Raw genomic sequence first — 18,346 nt, 5'->3', positions numbered from 1 at the left:
TATTTATATAAAAACATTTTTCTTTGGTAATGAAGTAATTTTACATTTTTATATGTAGTCTTCTAAAATGAATAATACACTTAAAACATTTTTTTAAACAAATAAAATGGAAAAAGCAAGGCTATCTGTACTAAGGCAAAGAAGGGAGAAACAAACATTAAGAATGTGAATTCCATCCAGGAAACTACGCTACTGCAGAAATAATAGGAAATTATTTCTAGAAAAATAACTGGTAAGGGTCTCAGGCACCTCTACCACATTTTACAATTAAGAGCTAAAAAGCCCAAAATGTAAAAATTGTTAGTAGCTCATTAAAAGTTATACCTTTTAAAACATTATGTCATGCTCACATTGATAAAAGCAGGAATGAAGGGGGGGCATAGAACATCTAAATACAAGTGTACATGCTTGTGAAAAGTAACACATCAGTTCACAGGACAAAGGTAGAAGTAATAATCCTGCTCTGGCAGTCCTGTTTTCCTTAAATTAGAGGCAAATACTAGTAGCTAGTACTACACATAGCAGGTTATTCTGTCTGCCTGAAATTATCATTTTTGTTTATTTTAATTCATAACAGCATTACTGAGCTTCATCTATAGTTAGTTAATTTAAGTAACAATAACCTTAAATCCAAAGTTCTAACAAAGTGAGAAGAGAAGGCACAGCAGGAAAGATGTGGTACAACCAAGAAAAGGAGTAATTTCTACTTTTAGCTGCTTGTCTTATTGGATAGCCCTCAAGCAAAGTCATCTCAGCAGTAAAAACAAATCAAATCAAGGTTAGGCTCAGACCAGAAAACATGAAAGGACCAGGGGATAAACAGTACCTCTACAATTTGGTGCTGAGACCTGAAGTTTATGTGCATCTTCAAATCAGTCCTTAAAACCCCTGAGCTGGGGAGAGGGAAGGGCTGGCCATAATTTGTAGTGCTTGCAAAGTGTTAGACATTGTGTTAATGACTGTATTTAAGTGTTAAGTAGTAAACTTAAAGCAGCTGCAAGGCAGCTTGGGATAATGGAAAACAGTAGAAATTACAAAGATGGAAGATCTAGATTCAAGTCCTCATGCTGCTGCCTATTAATAATAAGATCCAGGGTAACAGTTTCTTCCTAGGTAAAACAGCAATAATAACACATCTGTTCCATTTACTTGAGAGGATTACTGTGAGAAACAAATAGTACACCGATCATGAGAGGGTTATGTAAACATTAGTCACTCTTAGTCATTTTAATCTGATTTTATTTTTATAAAAATGTTGGAAGGTAGGGGTTGGCATGACTCGTGGATCCAAACACCAAACACCAATAAAACAGATCTCACTACCAACTGGACTTCCCACATCTCCAAATTTCAGTAGGAGATTATATACAATATTTAACAAAAAGCAAATTTGGCCTAAATTCACCTCACCCTTTCCAGAGATTTATCTACCCTTTCTCACTCAACTAGTTATTTCACAAAACTGGAAAGCAATAGCCTTCTAATAACACAGTATAACATGTACAACTGGTAAGGGCAAGTAATGGACCCAGACTGAAGAGTCCAATTCTGCCAAGTTCCTGCTCCAATTTATCTGATCTTGGACTAAATTCACAAATTGACAATGAATCCTTGAAAACACAAATATCACTTGTTAATGTGCCTCATGTTTCTCTTCCTGTGTTTCTGATCTAAAAAACCACAAATTAAAGTTTAGAAGTAAAGCTTTTTAAATTTTAAAAACAAGACTGGAAAAGAAATTAGTCAATTTGCACTGTATCCCATTTATCTTCATGAAAAACACTAGAAATGTTCAAAGTGAAAATGTTAAACTTAGGTTAACAAATTAAAATACTAGGTATATTTTCATTACAATGTTGTATCTGTATCCATAGTCAATTTTATAACTAGAATCTGTATACTTGTACTACTGATGTCACTATTTTATGTCTCCTTCATAAGTTGAAAATACTTTAAGAAGTTCTTTTATAATTTTCTATGAAAGTGGAAAGGACTTTAAAAATGATTTGCGGGGCTGGTGAGATGGCTCAGTGGTCTAAAGCACCTACTTGGAACAAGCTTGGCAAAGCACAGGGACCGCGGTTCAATCCCCCAGCACCACATGCCAGCCAGCCCCACCCCCTGGTGGGCTGAGCTGGCCACACACACACACACACACACACACACACACAATAAATAAATAAATAAATAAATGTTTAAAAAAAAATGATTTGCTCCCAGTTATGGTTCAGAGCTTTACATCCACCACCAGAATCATTTTTTTTTTAGACAATTACAAAATAACCCTGCTTCTAAACTATAAAAAACACAAGTTAGACTTAAACCAGATGGCTTATATAATAGTAACACTTCACCCATAACAGTAACAACTAACTCCAATAAAATATGCTTTATTTTTTGTATTAACCTTATACAATCTTTTAACCTTTATATAAGCAACTTTCAATATCTTTTGGCTTCATTAAAAACATTTTGAAATAACACATATGAGGAATGATCTTCACCTCTTATTTACTAATGTTCACCTTTTTTTCTCCAAGTTTTTCACTCTATCATCCCAATATGAAAAACACTAGTCTCTCACAATGCTAAGATTGCCCAGGACACACAGTTCAACTGTGATTCTATGAGAAAACAAGGAAGCAGGTGATGTTTTGATATCAAATGTCAGAGAAATAAATAACAAATAGCACCTCTATTTTTTAAAATCAATTTCAGATCCCATGCCATTAGGCAGCCTGACAAACTTTAGCAGGACTTAAAGATTAGAGAATATTAGTAGGCAAAGAGTATAGACAACAACATATCCCTTGCTTACAAAATCATTTTAAAAAGTGGCATAAGACTTGGTAAACTATATCCAACCACTGAATCTTACCTTAATTAAAAATCACAAGGACTGTGATAATGATCAAAATGTTAGTCCTGCCACCTGCCGCAAGCTTATACTTCAGCTGTTAACAGGTGATTCAGTAAGACCAACTTGGCTACTCCCTAACCTCCTTCAAGTCTTTGCTCAAATCCAACCTTCTCAATGAGCCTTCCTGTCCTGACCTTTCCCTATTAATTCCCCAAACTGTCTCCTCTACTTTATCAGGTACCAGGTACTTCTAATTCCCCCTTCTAATCCTCCTTGCATTTCTTCTTTCTTTATCTTTCTCACCTATTACAAATGTACCAACTGTGTTTCTTTTGCCTCATTAAAATGCTACTTGGAATCTTTGGCTACTTGGTTTATTTGATATATCCCAATATATAGAGACAGATAGTGTCTATCTCCATAAATACCTGCTGCATTTCAAATAATCTTTTAAATCCTTCATCCCAGTTCTTCCTTACTGCTCCCCATGAAGGAACCTCACCTTGACCATGCTCAAAAAGGCATAACTGAGGCTCCCTGAATACGGATCTATCCTAGACTAGGAGGGAGATTTCACTTTCACCCCTTACTGCATATCTTAATAATTTTACCTTAGGGCCAGTGAGATAGCTCAGTAGGATAAACGCTTGCCTGGCAAGCACAAGGGCCAGAGTTCAATCCCCAGTTTCGCCAAAAATAAGTAACTAATTTTACCTTAAACTTTTGCCCTCTATTTAAGAATCTAGGGGCCAGGGAGATAGCTCAGTGGAATAAGCACTTGCCTGGCAAGCTCAAGGACCTGAGTTCAATTCCCGGTTCCGGAAAAAAAAAAAAAAAAAAAAAAAAAAAAGAAGAAGAATCTATCTAAATTCCTAATTCCTCCCACACTCTTTTTCTTGATTTCTTTCTTTGTGGAATTCTTTCTCTACACTCAGTACTTGTCTTGGTCACTTGGAATGATAACTCAGTGTAGTAATCATTCAATGTCAACGAAAGGAAGAAAACAGAAACAGGAAGAAACATGCAGGCCTAATTTCTTTTTCTTGGCATAGCTAAGCTACTTCAAGGAGTAGTTTATTCCCTCTACTTCCTCACTTACCAGTCACACCTCAACTCTGAATGAACCCTTCTGACTCCTTACTTGCATGACCCACTATGTTGCTTACTCCTTCCTGACACAGTTATTGAGCATGTATCGTGTGCTTGGTGCTGTGCTTCACTAGCTCATTCAATGATAAACCTAAGGTTCCTGTTTCACAGATACCATCTCACAAAGTTATGATGAATCCTAAACCTGTAAGTCCAGAAATCTCAAGGCCCGAGCTACCTTTCCTACTACTCATCAGACATTTCCACTTATGTAATGCCTTGTCTTTAAAACCAAACACAAAATCCAGACCTCATAAATTTGGTATTTTCTAATGCTGTCTGTAGCACAAATGTAGTCACCCAACCCAAAAATTCTAAATGCCATTAATTACCCATCTCCCCTAGCTGATTTCCAGGTGTTTTTGGATCATCTTTTAAATATGACTCAATTCTGTTCTTCTATGCTACCAGTGCCTAAACTTAGACTTTCATAAACATTTACTCATCTGGTTTGTTCAGTAGCTAGTCTCTACACTTCTGGCCACTTAATATAATCCATGCTCCCCACCATGCCAGATTTCTTAATTGCTCCAATCTACAAGTAAAGTCCAAATTATTTAACATGAGACACGAAGTCCACTATCTAGTCCTTTCCTGACAGAAATGAACCAATTAACCTATGTTCACATATAGGACATCTCCACCAGGCTTGATCACACATGGAATGAAGATGAACACTGCTCACAACTCACCATGCTTTTTCAAACCTCCCACTGTTTACACTACTCTTGTGGCACTCCAGAGTTCTCTTCCCATGTTACAGCCTTGATCCCATCCTTCGTTTAGAAACACGCAGTTACCACCCATTCCTCTGTTAATCTTCCTTCAGTCACTCATGCCTTCTCCCTCCCTGTATCCCTGTTAAACAACACTGGAGTATTTTTCCACTTCTATTATTGCACTTACCAAATTATGATGGTTCATGTGTCTGTTTCCTGACTATATTACAAATTCCTTGATAAGTGTACTTTCATATGTCTGCATTGCCATACTTTAATATTGTCACCCTCAATATCCTTTAAACAAATGGATGCTTATACAAGTTACGATGTACAGTATCAAGCTTTTTTCTTTACAATGGGATCCTGGGATATGGTTCACAGTGCCTACACCTGTTCCAAAATGGTGACTGCTCATCAGAAGGAAAGAAAGGAAGGACATATAAAGGAGGGACTCATTACAGCAGACCTAGATCATTTAGTATTCCAGAGGAGCCAAAAAAAGGGTAAGATTACATGCTAAGCACTTATACTCAACTATGTCATTTGTAATTGCAAAAATATGTTAAAAAATAAGAAAGAACAAATATGTAATTTAGAATGGCTAAATGAAAGTTCATTTAATGGATTTTTTTTTTTTTTTTTTTTTGAGACAGGGTCTTGCTATGCAGTTTGGGCTGGCCTTGTGCTCACTTTTGTAGCCCTCAGGCTGATCTTGATCTTGAAATAATCCTCCTGTCTCAGCCTTCCGAATGCTGGGATTACAGGTGTGCCCCACCATGCCTGGTAATGGATTCTTTAAAAACAGAATTTTTGACAAATATTTAATGACTAGGAAAAATGTTGGTCATTACAATTTCAACATTTAATTTTTCTTGTAAACTTGACTAGATTAAGAGCTAGAATGTAACTAGACTATGGGAGTGCTACAGTCACCAGGGGACCAACCTACTGATGACAGCACAGTAGATGGGGCCCACTAGGCAGCAGGCCTAACTAGAGGAAGCAGCTCACTGGGGGCTGGACTTCAAGAGTGGAATTCTTTCCCAGCTCTTTCCTTCTGTTTCCTGGCAACTAAGAAGAGAACAGGTCCCCCCTGTTTCTGCCTGCCCCAGGCCTGAGAGCGATGGAGCCAGATGTCCACAGACCGAAACCTCGGAAACCATAAAGCCAAAATAAATCTTTCCTCTAATATTTGGCCACAGTGACCAATCCACCAATCCAATAAAAAAAAAGTACTATATCATGATCCAGAAATAAATTAAGTCTAAAATTTATTTGGGAAATACACTGGCTTAAAAACAGGGGGGAAAAAGCCTGTAATAAATATTAAATTATTAACAGTGTTTATTTCTGGGTAACTTTTTCTTTTTCTTGGTATCCAAGATTGAACTCGGGACCTTGCACTTGCCAGGCAAGCATTTATTCTACTGAGCTATATCCCTGGCCACCGGGGTAACTTTCTAATGTCATCGAATGAGTGTTTATTAAGCTACAGCACAGTGACACACAAGAGAATCCTGCTCTGCAATTAAATACAGCACACTTTTGTAATGAATCAATGAAAGTTTTAAAAATACACATCTAAAATACCTATCTCACAAAAGGTTACAGGCAGATTTATAGAATTTCTGGGGGATCTAGACTACAAACAATTTTGGTATGAAACTGGAGAAAGACTGCCCATATGGCTTGTACTGTTGATAGTGAACTTTTATTGTAATACAATTGTTCTAGTTTACTGTGGACAGAACATAGAGAAATTAATCTTTACATTTCCCCTTCCTGTTGGCAGATTTAGAAATTTATAATAATTACAAATAAAATTTGCTTAGTTGAAATTTAATCCTTATCTGCATCCTACCACATTCCTTCTGTGTTTCTTTCCACCATTTCCTGCTCTGGGCCCCAATGATTTAGTCCACTTATCTAAACAAATCTTTGCATTCCTTTTCTTCTTTAATAAACATCTAGTTTAAGATCGAACTTTCCTTGCTTAGGCAGTTCTAAGGAAAAAATAGAGTTTCAGAGGGGATCTATCGTTTTGAATAATGTAAAAAAAAATTCACAAAGAACCCGAAGTTACAGTCCTAAAAACTCCTGGTTTGTAATATTGCTCACACGTAAGCAATTTTTAAAAAGTAAGGATCATATTGAGAGTAGCAACTAATTTAGATTTACTATTTGTCACTAATTATTTTACTAGTTTATATTATGGGTTGAAAACTTATCCCTAAAGCAAAAATAAACAGTAAGATCACTGTAATTGCCCAAAGCTTAAGAAGTTCGGCACTATAATCTGAATATTGAGTAAACATAAGTTAACAAAATTGTTCTGCACTTAAGTTACTGAAAATGGATAGGCAACAAAAGTTTTTCAAAAATATTTCAGTAACTCAAATTATTGAATTTATAATAAAAACACATGAAAGATATTATTATAAAAGGCACTAGAGGAATACACAGATCATTAAATGGTAACCTAATTGTTGCGACGTCAAGGGCAGATGCTTAGTGGGCCGGGTGTCAGAATTACTGACATTCATTCATTCACTCACTCATAAATTTTAGAAAGCACATACACTGTCAGGCATAATTCTAGGCAATATAGTGAACAATGCAGATAAAAAGCTCTACCTTCCTGGAGTATTTTAGTGAAATAAGACAGGCAAGAAAAAACAAAACATTATGCTGGAGAGAATTACAAAGAAAAAATATGGGGAAAAAATGTAGTGTGTGAAAGAAAGAAGGAAGGAAGCAAACTAAGTTGTCTAGGAAAAGGGACTCAACAGCAACAGCGCAAGCACAAGGGTCCAAAAGTGGAAAGGTACTTACTATGCTTAGGAACAGCAAGCTGGCCCCCGTGGTTAGGGCAGAATGAGGGAGGAGGGAGTGCTAGAAGAGGTTAAAGAGATAAAGGAGAGGGGCCAACTTTGGGGAATTTAAATAATGTTTTTCTGGGACAGGAATGACAGCAACAGGGGAGGCTGGGGGTGGGGAGGTGACTCCAGGCAATTAGAACAAAGGAAAACTAAAAGACAAAGAGACATGCTTAAGGATGTTCAGGCATCTGAGGCTGACCAAGTGTACAATGAGCAGTACGTGTTAGTGAGAATATGACTGTGAAGGGAGGGGATAGTGGAGGGAGGTTGGAGACAGAAGGCCCTGTGTGTGTGTGTGTGTGTGTGTGTGTGTGTACAGGATAAATCATCACTGATCCTCCGGGAGTGGTGGAAGAGAGATGCAAGATGTGGAGGCCTGAGAATAAAAGGGAAGGGTAGACATTACCTGTCCCTTTAATATAAGTTTGCTTTCCCTAGCAAGACTAAAATCTTGCTGGGGAGATAGCTCAGTAGCTTAAGCACTTGCCTGGCAAGCACAAGGCCCTGAGTTCAATCCCTGGTACCGCAAAAAAAAGACTAAAATCTTGCTCCAGAAAGTTGCTGTAATCTATGAAGAGAAATCTTAGGATCTTTTTGAGGAAAATAATCTCAAATATTCATGTGGTAAAGAATATGCAAGATTTGGCATTTGGACTAGTGTATAATTAACATGAACTGAACTGTTCTAATACATAGTGAATCATAAGACAAAAATGGCCCCAAAAAGGAAAAAAAAGGACTGAGAAGGCCAACAGGAATTTCAGTTTTTAAGAGGCGTTCCACAAAATGGCTAATCCACTGATAAACAATGAAGCACTGACCACATACAATAAGCCAATACCTAGGAACTGCTCAAAAGCTCAAAAGCTCATTTAAGGAGTACACTCATCCATTAGAGTTCATCTCAGAAGTTAACAGTGCCAAAGCCACCCTATTACCACCTTGAGTTATTACTATTAATAGGGAGGAAATTAAACAAAAGCAATTAAGTAGGAAGAAAGGATATTTTCCTTCCTTATTACCACCTAAGCAAAATAATATTACCCAGAATAATTAATTACCCATAGGACACAAGGTCATTTCAGCTTATACAGGACTGCTGTTCGGAATGGATTATGTCACATTATAAGAATCTAACACATAAAGTTGTTGCAAAAAGCCAAAAAACTTTTCCTTAATATATTTATTTTTGGAAGAAAGACTAGTATAAGGCAATCTCAATTTTATTCCTCTTGACCCTTCAAGAGCTCAGATGATTTAAGGAATTGGTTTCTCTTGTGTTTTTTAATTCTGAATTAAGAATAACTTATCCTCATTTGTCTTAATAGAACATCATAACAACAACAACAACAAAAAGTTGCTGCTGGAAGTAGGAAAACATCCAACAAGTTTCAGTGTCGTATTTCTAATCAGATAGAAATGATCAAACGTCTACACGGGACGTTCGCACATACATCGTAATGACTCAGTAGGAGACTGCTTACAAATAAAAAAATTACAAAGAGGGTCTCATAGCTTTTTAAAAAACCGAGCTCACCCATTAAAACGAGTATTTTTAAAAAGCAAATCTCAGTCTACATTCTTTCCTGTCCTCCTGCCTCCCACGAAGCGTTTTCCACGCTCACACTGGAACATCCTTCCATACCATAAATAAGCCTTCAAACCACAAAAAAAGAACCACCGCGGTTTGCAACAGTGCGGTTAGATCTGCTGGCTGCTCACGGTCCCTACAAGCCACGATCGGAGGCAGCTGGGGACGGAGCGAAAGCACCCGGGCCGCTCGCTCCCCCGTGCAACAATAAAGCCCCCCGCTCCCCCGCACGCCGGCCCGGTCCCCCGCACGCCGCCGACCGCACGGCCCGGCCGGCCTCACCTTGTAGACGTCCCCGTACGTGCCGCTGCCGACCCTCTGGACGAGCTCGTAGTCCTGCTGCGGATTCCGCCTCAGGATGTCGGCGCCAGGCCGCAGCGGGGCCTCCATCTTCGCTCCGGCCCGGCCCCCGCCGGCTCAGCCCGCGGCGCCCCGGTTCCCGCTAAAGAGGGCGATCGGCGCCGCTTCCCAACATGGAGCCTCCGCCCGGCCCGGCCTGCACGAGGGACGAGCACGGGCGGTGAACGTTGCGGGCTCCGACTAGGCGTCCCGGCAGCCGCCTCCTCAGCCCGCCCGCGCCCTCCGCCCGCCCGCGGCCCCTCCCCCTCCCCCTCAGCCGCCACCGCCGCCCGGCCTCCCTCCAGGATTTAATATTAACAACTGACTTTTTGTGTTTACTTGTGAGTTTGCATAAGGCTCAGGGCAACAGACATACAGTGAGTGAACCTCTGAGTGCCTGGTCCCTACTGAGGCATGTATAGGCCTGTACAGTTGGGAAGCCTCAAAGGACAAGATAAGGCCTCTGCTAAAGACATTTGGCTCCAACTCCGGTTAACTAAAAAGAGACTGTAGCTGCAGGCTTCTCACTCCTGCAGTGAAGGCCTTCCCGGAGATAAGAATTCTCCTAAAGTAACATGATGTTTTTCTTGGAGAATCCTTAGAAGGATTCCCAAGTTCTTCCCAGATTTCTGCATTTTCTTCAGTATTCCCCTCCTTCCTTTGATAACACAATAAATATGGGCTTCCTAGAAAAGTTCTTGGTCTTAACCCAGAGAGTTGCAAATTCTGTCTGAGGGTTTGGATCTTTCTGGAGCCCTAAAGTCATTTTATTCATTTCATGTATTTAAGCCGTCATTGTCAGCTCATTTGGGAGATTGCATTTGCTGATCAGACTATAATAAGTAGGGAATAATATAACGTGATGGTGGGTATGGTCTGGAGAGGCACCAGAGGGGGCAGAGTCTTGGCCTCGCTTCCCAGGTAGACTCAGAGGACAGCGCAAAGCAGAACCTCAAAGTGCTAGAGCTCAGAGATGGGCTATGAGAAAGGCATGGGTATAAGGCAAAAGTAGGTCACAGAACAAGGCAAGGAGTGGAACTCGGGGCAGGAGATGCTTGCAGAGGTGAATGTACAAAGGTGGGGGGTGGGGGTCAAGGGCCCTCATGAGATGCCCACAGTTGTGTATGTAAAGGGTACCAAATAGAGCTATCAAGAAAACTGGTTCTTAGTCCTGTCTCCACTCCACAAAGCCTTTGTAGGAACTTCCAGAACTGATTTGGCCCCCACTGTGCCCCAAACACAACCTCCCTTTGTCGGGTAGCTTAGCAATAGTCAGAAAAGCTATGGTTCCTACATTGGCAAGAGGCCCATCATTTCAATTCTCCAGAGCATCTGACCTGGACTCTGTTCACAGTGTAGGTTCAAGAACCTTGCTAGGCAATCTTAATATTCCCAGTCTGTTCCCAGTCCTCAGAAGGTGTCAGTTTGAGACCGTCAGCATGAGTCCAGTCTCAGGTGACTGGAACACCCTGGCTATCTCAAGGTCTTGGGAAAGCTCCTGGATCTATTTCCACCCAAGATTAGAGTAATTTACTCCAAGGGATCAGCACAGCAGGGGGAACAGCCACCAAATTCCTGTCCCCAGGAAAAGATGATTAAGTATCCCATGGTTTGTGTATGACCATTCTGCTCTGAGACAATCACCTATTAAAGTCACAAGTAGCGTGTGATGACAAGCCGTGAATTCTCAGAAGGGACTGATCAACCTGAAGACTAAGTGAGAGTTTCCCGTCAGACCGTCGGAACCTGGTCAAGTAGGGCTCTGGCACGGAATGAGCAATGCCTTGCTAAATTCATTCAGGAAGAATGCCACTAGAGCCCTCCTTAGCCATGTGCTGGGACACATAGGCCTTCCTGGTGCCGGAAAGTTCTACCAGTCATCCTTAAGACTTCTTACACCTACTTAAGCTCACAGAACACAAAGTTCACAAAATGCTTTCCAGCCTTGGATGAAGAGCAGTACTGGCTTAGCCAGCACATAGCGAAATTTAGTCATCTTTATTTGTATGCAGTGAGTCTCTGATCCGATATGTTAATTATATTTTACTTCCAAGAAGAAAATAACAGAGATGGAAAATGTTGCCAATCTATGCTACCTATCTTACATCCAATCTGTCCTATTTTAATTCACTCCAAAACTATAGTTCTGTGCAGGGAACATAGTGAAAGCACATGAAATAGCTCTTATTTGTTGCATAGTCTAAATTTTTTGAATGTGTTCATGTGGTCTGTACAATAGCCCTATAAAGCAGATGTCCTCAGGAACAGAGAGGTTAAGGCACTTGCCTAGGACGATACAGATTTGTAGACTTGGGATTTAAATTTTGAACAACCTGCTTCAGATTCTTCTCTCAATGGAAGAAATAATATTCATCCCTTGCAGTGATGGTGACAGTCCTGCCATTAACAGAATGAGTGTATTTTGCACATTTTTCTTCCAGGAAGAATATCATTGAGTCACCGGTCCTCACCTGCCCATTCTCAGTCACAGCTAATGATTCAGGTTTTCCAGATGTCTGGCAGGTTTCCTTGAGTGATCACATATAGAAAAGATGCTGATGGTTTTTCAGGGCAGGACAAAGCCTTCAGCACACATAACACGCACGGACAACCAGCATTCTGACCACAGGAGCCTCAGGAACGTAACAGCATGTCCTGAGGCCCCTAGGGCATGTCCACCCAGCCAGCAACGAGGAATAACAGGACAGGCTGAGACATGACCTAAGTCACAGGTTCCACCTTCTAAAAATGACCTGAATGTGGCTGTGAGTATAGACATGTGTGAGCAAACCAGCTGAAACCCTCCTGTCTGTGTTACAGTCTCTCCGACAAATGCCCCCTTCTTTTCACCTGTTTCCTCTACTGGACTACGGCACCCAGAAGACTATGCGCCTTTCACTGGTACTACAACTAGAACATATCATGTGCTCTTGATGTTTATTGAATAAATGAGTCGATTAAAAGTGGAGAAAATTATCCTATAGGCAAGAGGTAGCCATACATGGTGTGATAGTTTGGATTTTGCTTTGTTGTTTAAGCAGAATAATTACAAGTGATTTAAAAGATTAGGTCTTCCATGGATGGAGGATGTACTAAATCACAAAATTTGGCTACTAACTCCTGCCCTCTGAGTATATACCCCTTGCTACCATGTGACTTTTCCTTTCTCTCTCTCCTTTTTTTTTTTTCTCATGTATTTTGTGCAGAGTCTCGCTCTGTAGCTCAGACTCGTAGTGATCCTCGTGTTTCAGCCTCCCAGCACTGGAATTGAAGGCTTGTGCTACCACACCTGGTCTCAGGTGGCTGGCTGGGCATGCCTGGGGCAGGGCCAGCATGACTCTCAGTGCCAGGGATCGAACTCAGATCCCTGCACTTGCCAGACAAGTGCTTAGACTACTGAGCTACCTCTCTGGCCCTCCTTTCTCTCTTTAAGAGATAGCTCTCTTTTCTTCTTTTGCCTCTTTCTTTTTTCCCTGAGGCTTACTTTGCCCAACAGCCTGTGGCAAGTTTGGTGTTGCCACACAGCTCTGTATCATTGGATCACTTCCCAGGACAACCCTCTAAGGAAACTGCTCCCACCTCTGGAAAGACGAAAGCCCAGAGAAAGGACAGCAGTGAAGGCTTTCAGCCAGCAGTACCCAGCACCAGACCTGTCACTGAAATCGTGTTGGACCCTGTGCCTCTGCCAATCCTCAAACTGGTGATGGTAGCATGGATGAGTGTTAATGAGTCAGACAAAGCCAGTAGAAACCCAGCAGCAGGCTCACAGGATCAGCAGAAATAAATCAGGTGCTGGCAAGGTCCTCGGTTATGTGGGTCTTTGAGTTTTTCAACATCAGTGCTCCTGACATTTTACATTGGATAATGCTTTATTGTGAAGGGCTGTCCTATGTATTGTCCAGTGTTTAGCAGCATCTTTGACCTCTACCTTCTGGTTGCCAGTATGGGTGTCCTATATCTCCCGTTATGACTATCAGAGAAGTTTCCAGAGCTGAGTGGCCTGGTACACTCCTATAATCCCACCTCTCCAGGAAGCTGAGTTAGGAAAATTGTGAATTCAAATTGGCCTGGGCAGTGACTTAATGGGACCTTGTCTGAACATAAAAAAAAAAAAAAGGGCCGTGGTAGCTCAGCCTTGGGTAAAGCCCTAGTACTGGAAAAAAGGAGGAAAAGAATTTCTAGATACTGTCTAATGTCTCCTGCGGGGGTAAATGGTAAGTGACCCAGGAAGCCTTTCTGATTTTTCCTTCAAAAGCTTTAATACCAATTCCTTCTAGAAATCCACATGTTACAGGCTGGGTCTCCAGCTTACAGCACCACTGGGAGATGGTCATACCCTGGAGATGAGGGGGCCTAAGGGAGGTTTTAGGTTGTCATTTCCCTTGATGGGAAATGAGGGACTCCACCCCTTCTTTGCTATCATTTGCTCACTGGCCATAGGGTGAAGAGTTTTGCTATATCATGTGCTTCCACTGATATTCAACCCTACTGCAGGCTCAGAAGTAAAGGAACCAACAAACCATGGCATGGAACACTAAAACTATAAGCCTAAGAAATATATGAGCTGCTCGTCTTATAACTTGATCATCTCAGATATTTTGTTATAGTGATAGAAAGCTAATACCCAATTTGGGGCAGGTTGGAAAGCATAGGCCCACCCTAATCAAATATGAACTCAATTGAAGTAATCACACCTGCACAATGCTGTTTTCAAATGAGGTCACATGTGGAGGTTCCCCAGGAACCATTCATTCTTGAGGGGATTCTACTCAACTCTGAGCAGATTGGCTGGCAGTGGCTGCTGTTCTCCTGGCCATCATCCACACTGAGCACTCAGAAGGGGCTGAACAAGCTCAGCTGCGGCCAGGCAGAGCTGACAAGCTCTAAAGGGAAGGACAGTGCTTCGCTCAGCTCTGACGCAGGCACAAGCTGAGCTTTGCTGCTGCCACCTCATTTGTAATCTGTTTTCTCTCTCTCTGGCTCTCTCTCACTCTCTCCCTCCCTTCCTACCTCCCTTCCTCCCTCCTTCCCTCCTGCCTCAGGAGAGCAGGGCATGACTGTGATCTTCAAAAGAGGCCTTCAAACTGTGGCAAGGGGTCTATCTCTCTGGGTGTGGGTTCTCAGACAGATTTTTATCTGTTGCTTTGTTGCCTTTCTTTAAACTGTTCATAAGAGACCACAGTTCCCCATTTGCACACACATTAGTGCCATTTACTTTCACTATGAGGTAGAAAACATGTATTTGCATTTCCCTCCCTGCCTCCCAACTCCCACATCTTTTCAATTAAAGACTAAAGCTTTTTTCCAGCCTCAGTGCAGACCTTAGTGTTAGGATTGATGCCTCTCTTCCTTCAAGGGCTTTCTTGGCTGTCTACTTCTCCTTCCTGCCAAGCATCCTTGACCTGCAGCAAGGGTTACAGCAGCAATGACATCTCTCCCAAGAAGAGTGGTGAGAGAGGGAGAATGTGGGGAGGGCAGGGAACAGATGTCACCGTGAAAAGCAAAGACAAAAACACCAAAGGTTGATAAATACAGCCACAGTGCTCTTAGCCTCAAAGGAAAACTGCGGCTGAGATTTGCCAAACTCAAAAGAGCTTTTGAGAAGCAGAGAAACAGTACTTTCAATTATATGAGAGCTCATCTGTAATGACTCAAAGCCAGAAGTCAGGTAGATAAAGAAAGTACTGTTCATCAGGCTGCAAGCTAATCCAGTGGTTTATGATATATTCAGAATGGCAGGAAAACTTCAGACTAATATAACTAATGACTAACTTAAGATCTTTGAAATTCACTTACTTAAAATTCCATTCATTTCCCTGTCACTTAGAATACTTGTATAACTCTATTTACATTGTTGATGAAAGTTTAGGGTGCAGAACATTTTTCATCTTGGACAACACACTCGACTCACCTGGGGCTCACATTTAATTAATCAGTGGTTACTGAGATTAAATCAAATGTTACTGAGACTGAAACCTCTCCAGGCAATGCCAATGGGCAGCTCCACTTCAGAACTATCTGTGTGAAAAGTCAGAACTTTCAAAGATCTCTGTTAATTATAAGCACCATTATATACATCGCTGCTTTGTGAAGCAGCAAAGTATATATTGTCATATTGCCTTATCATCATGTCTTGCACTGTGATTGAATTCTTCTCAGAATGGCAGGCCTAGAGCTTAGAAAGAGTGGAGTTGAATATTTATTTGTTTATTTATTTATTTATGACAGGGCCTCCCTATGTAGTTCAGGCTAGACTCACTATGTAGCTCAGGCTGGCTTTGAACTTGTAGAAATCCTCCTGCCTTAGCCTCCTGAGTGGCAAGATTACAGGTGTGTACTACCACACCCAGCAATATATTCTAGTTTTACAAATGCCACTGCTCTGCTGGGCCTCAGAGGAGACCATGGTGACTTCTTGACCCCTCCATAGTGTAAGTTCCCTCCTAAGTTTCTCATTCCTGTAGTGTCTTTCCCACTTCAGCCTATGAATATCTGGAATTGCCCATGAAGAGCAGAGGCAGATTCTAAGCTGAATGAGCTTAGGCCTTGGAAAAATCAGAACAAAGAGGCAGGAAAGTCCAAGCCACACTTATGGGGCACAAATGCCAATGTAGCTGCCTCCTAGGCATATTGGCATAGTGAGGTAAAAAGGTGTATTGATTTGCTCACCACCTTTCTTCCACGCTAGAGTGGAAATTTTGTGAACATGTGGACAATGCTTATGTTATTCACCTCCATCTCTGGCAGTTAGCAAAATGATTGGTGTATGGTGCTTGTACAATGTTCTTATTCTTAGACCCAAGACTACTGTCACAGGCTCCTGACTAGCAGTCATTTTCATGCAGTGTCTGTTGTTTCCCCAGCTTCTTGGAGCCCTAGAAGGACAACAAGATCAACTCAGTAACACTAGAACCGAGGGCACAGGCTCCCTGCCACACTGCAGTCAGAGCAGTTCTCGTTTTCTCCACGTGGTTGAGCTTCCTAATTTCATTGAAACAAGTAGGTCCTGGGGAAACAGAAAAGACTTAGGAAACACTGTACTGGTCCACCACTCTTCCTAAAATAAAGCTGAAAAGTATGTTTTCTAGCCTAAATTCCATCACCAATTTTCTGTGGTAGGATGTCAGTCACTTTTTCCTTCCTTCCTACACACGCGAAGTTTGGATGACAGTGTTGAGATCATATCTCACTTCTTAACTCTCCAGAAGATGCAAGATGAAGCGAAAAGCTCACCTAATGAGTGAAACATTTAAAACACCACCTCAATAACATTTAAAACACCATTGAGGGCCAGGGAGATGGCTCAGTAGCATAAGCGCTTGCCTGGCAAGCGCAAGGGCCTGAGTTCAATCCCCGGTTCTGCAAAAAAAACAAAAACAAACAAAACACCATTGGGCCAGCTAAATAGCTCTGTGGATTAAAGAGCCTGCTCAGGCAGAGCACAGGGGCTGGGGGTTCAATCTTGAGACAGCAAGTAAGACTGGGCTTGGTGGCATGCACTTGTAATCCCAGCAATTGGGAGGCTGTAAACAGAAGGATCACTATAAATCCAATCTACTCAGTGAGACCCTGTAGACCCTGTCAACTCTGTTCTAAATACAATACAATAATAATAATAATAATAATAATAATAATAATAATAATAATAAACCATCAATAGCAGTAAATTAAATTAAAGAAGTGTTACTGAGGTCAGCAAATATAAATAATAAACCAGGGAAATTGGTCACTGCATACCCCCAGCCTTGCTGATGGTCAAGTCTCATACAAAAGCACATAGTATTTTCATCTACCTTAACATGCTTCCTCCACTCTAATTGAAATCATGTTCAAATTACTTCCAATATCTAATACAATGGCCATGTAAACAGCTGCTATGCTGTATTGGTCATGGAATGAAGACAAGGGAAAAGTCTGCACAGGTTCAACCCAAATGCAAGCTTTAGAAGTATTTTATGTACATGTGGAACTTGCAGGTACAAAGGCCAACTATAGACATTGCGGCACGCCTCGGCTGATGCCTGCCAATAGCGTTGAAAGTTAGGATGTCAGAAGCCAATCTTTTGGCCTTCCCTTGTAAAAACCAGCACATGATGGAGTAGAGAATGTCAAAGAGGGCCAGGGAGATGGCTCAGAGGAATAAGTGCTTCCCTGGCCAGGGCAAGGACCTGAGTTCAATCCTGGATTCCACCAAAAAAAAAAAAAAAACTTCAGAGAATGTCAAAGAAATAGTGCACAAGGGCAAATCCACTTACCAAGAGAGATGTAACACATGAATATACTGATTCTCAAAGAATTCATAACTGGAAGCAATGCCACACTCGTCTATGGCTTGACCATTCTTATACCAGGTGACCTCTGGCTTGGGCTGACCTGATAATAAAGATTTAAGAATATCCTTATTACTTTAAGTATTTTGAGAGAAAGGTACAAATTTATGAACAAAAACAGACAGTAAGGAACAAGGATGAGTATGATGGGTTATGTCAGTTTGGGAATTAAAAAGCTTCCTCTCACAGATACAAATGTGGGATTTAGTAAACACAGTTGGGCATGTTACATACTGGTGGATAGTGCTGTGCTAGGAAGTGGGAACATAAAATGAAAAATGCTGTCTCAATTCAAGAAAACTTGTTCAATAGGCAAAGATGTTGAAGGTATCTTTTTTCAATGTCATCTGGGGGGGCCTGGCCCTAGCTCAGTCCTTTAAGTGGCTGCTTCCACAAAGCTGTCAGCCTGAGGTTGCTGGAGTTCGAACCTCACAACTCTCCCGCTGGCCAAAAGTGCCCTGAAGGCATTCGAGGAA

The 18,346-nt window shown here is 41.3% G+C and overlaps 1 protein-coding gene across 1 annotated transcript in view; it reads right to left on the bottom strand.

Moving 5' to 3' along the window:
- Map4k5 (mitogen-activated protein kinase kinase kinase kinase 5) overlaps positions 1 to 9,764 on the bottom strand; it is a 120,204-nt gene extending 110,440 nt beyond the window's left edge. The window contains exon 1 of the mRNA XM_023723751.1: positions 9,484 to 9,764. Coding sequence (XP_023579519.1) covers positions 9,484 to 9,591 — 108 coding nt within the window. The 5' untranslated portion in view covers positions 9,592 to 9,764. The remainder of the gene's footprint in view (positions 1 to 9,483) is intronic.
- Between the last annotated feature and the right edge of the window lie 8,582 nt (positions 9,765 to 18,346).

This window comes from Octodon degus, unplaced genomic scaffold (assembly GCF_000260255.1).
Source record: "Octodon degus isolate 3935 unplaced genomic scaffold, OctDeg1.0 scaffold00102, whole genome shotgun sequence".
In the NCBI taxonomy this organism is placed as follows: Eukaryota; Metazoa; Chordata; class Mammalia; order Rodentia; family Octodontidae; genus Octodon; species Octodon degus.
Note: the sequence above shows the minus strand (reverse complement) of the source record. Positions and strands in the feature narration are given on the sequence as shown.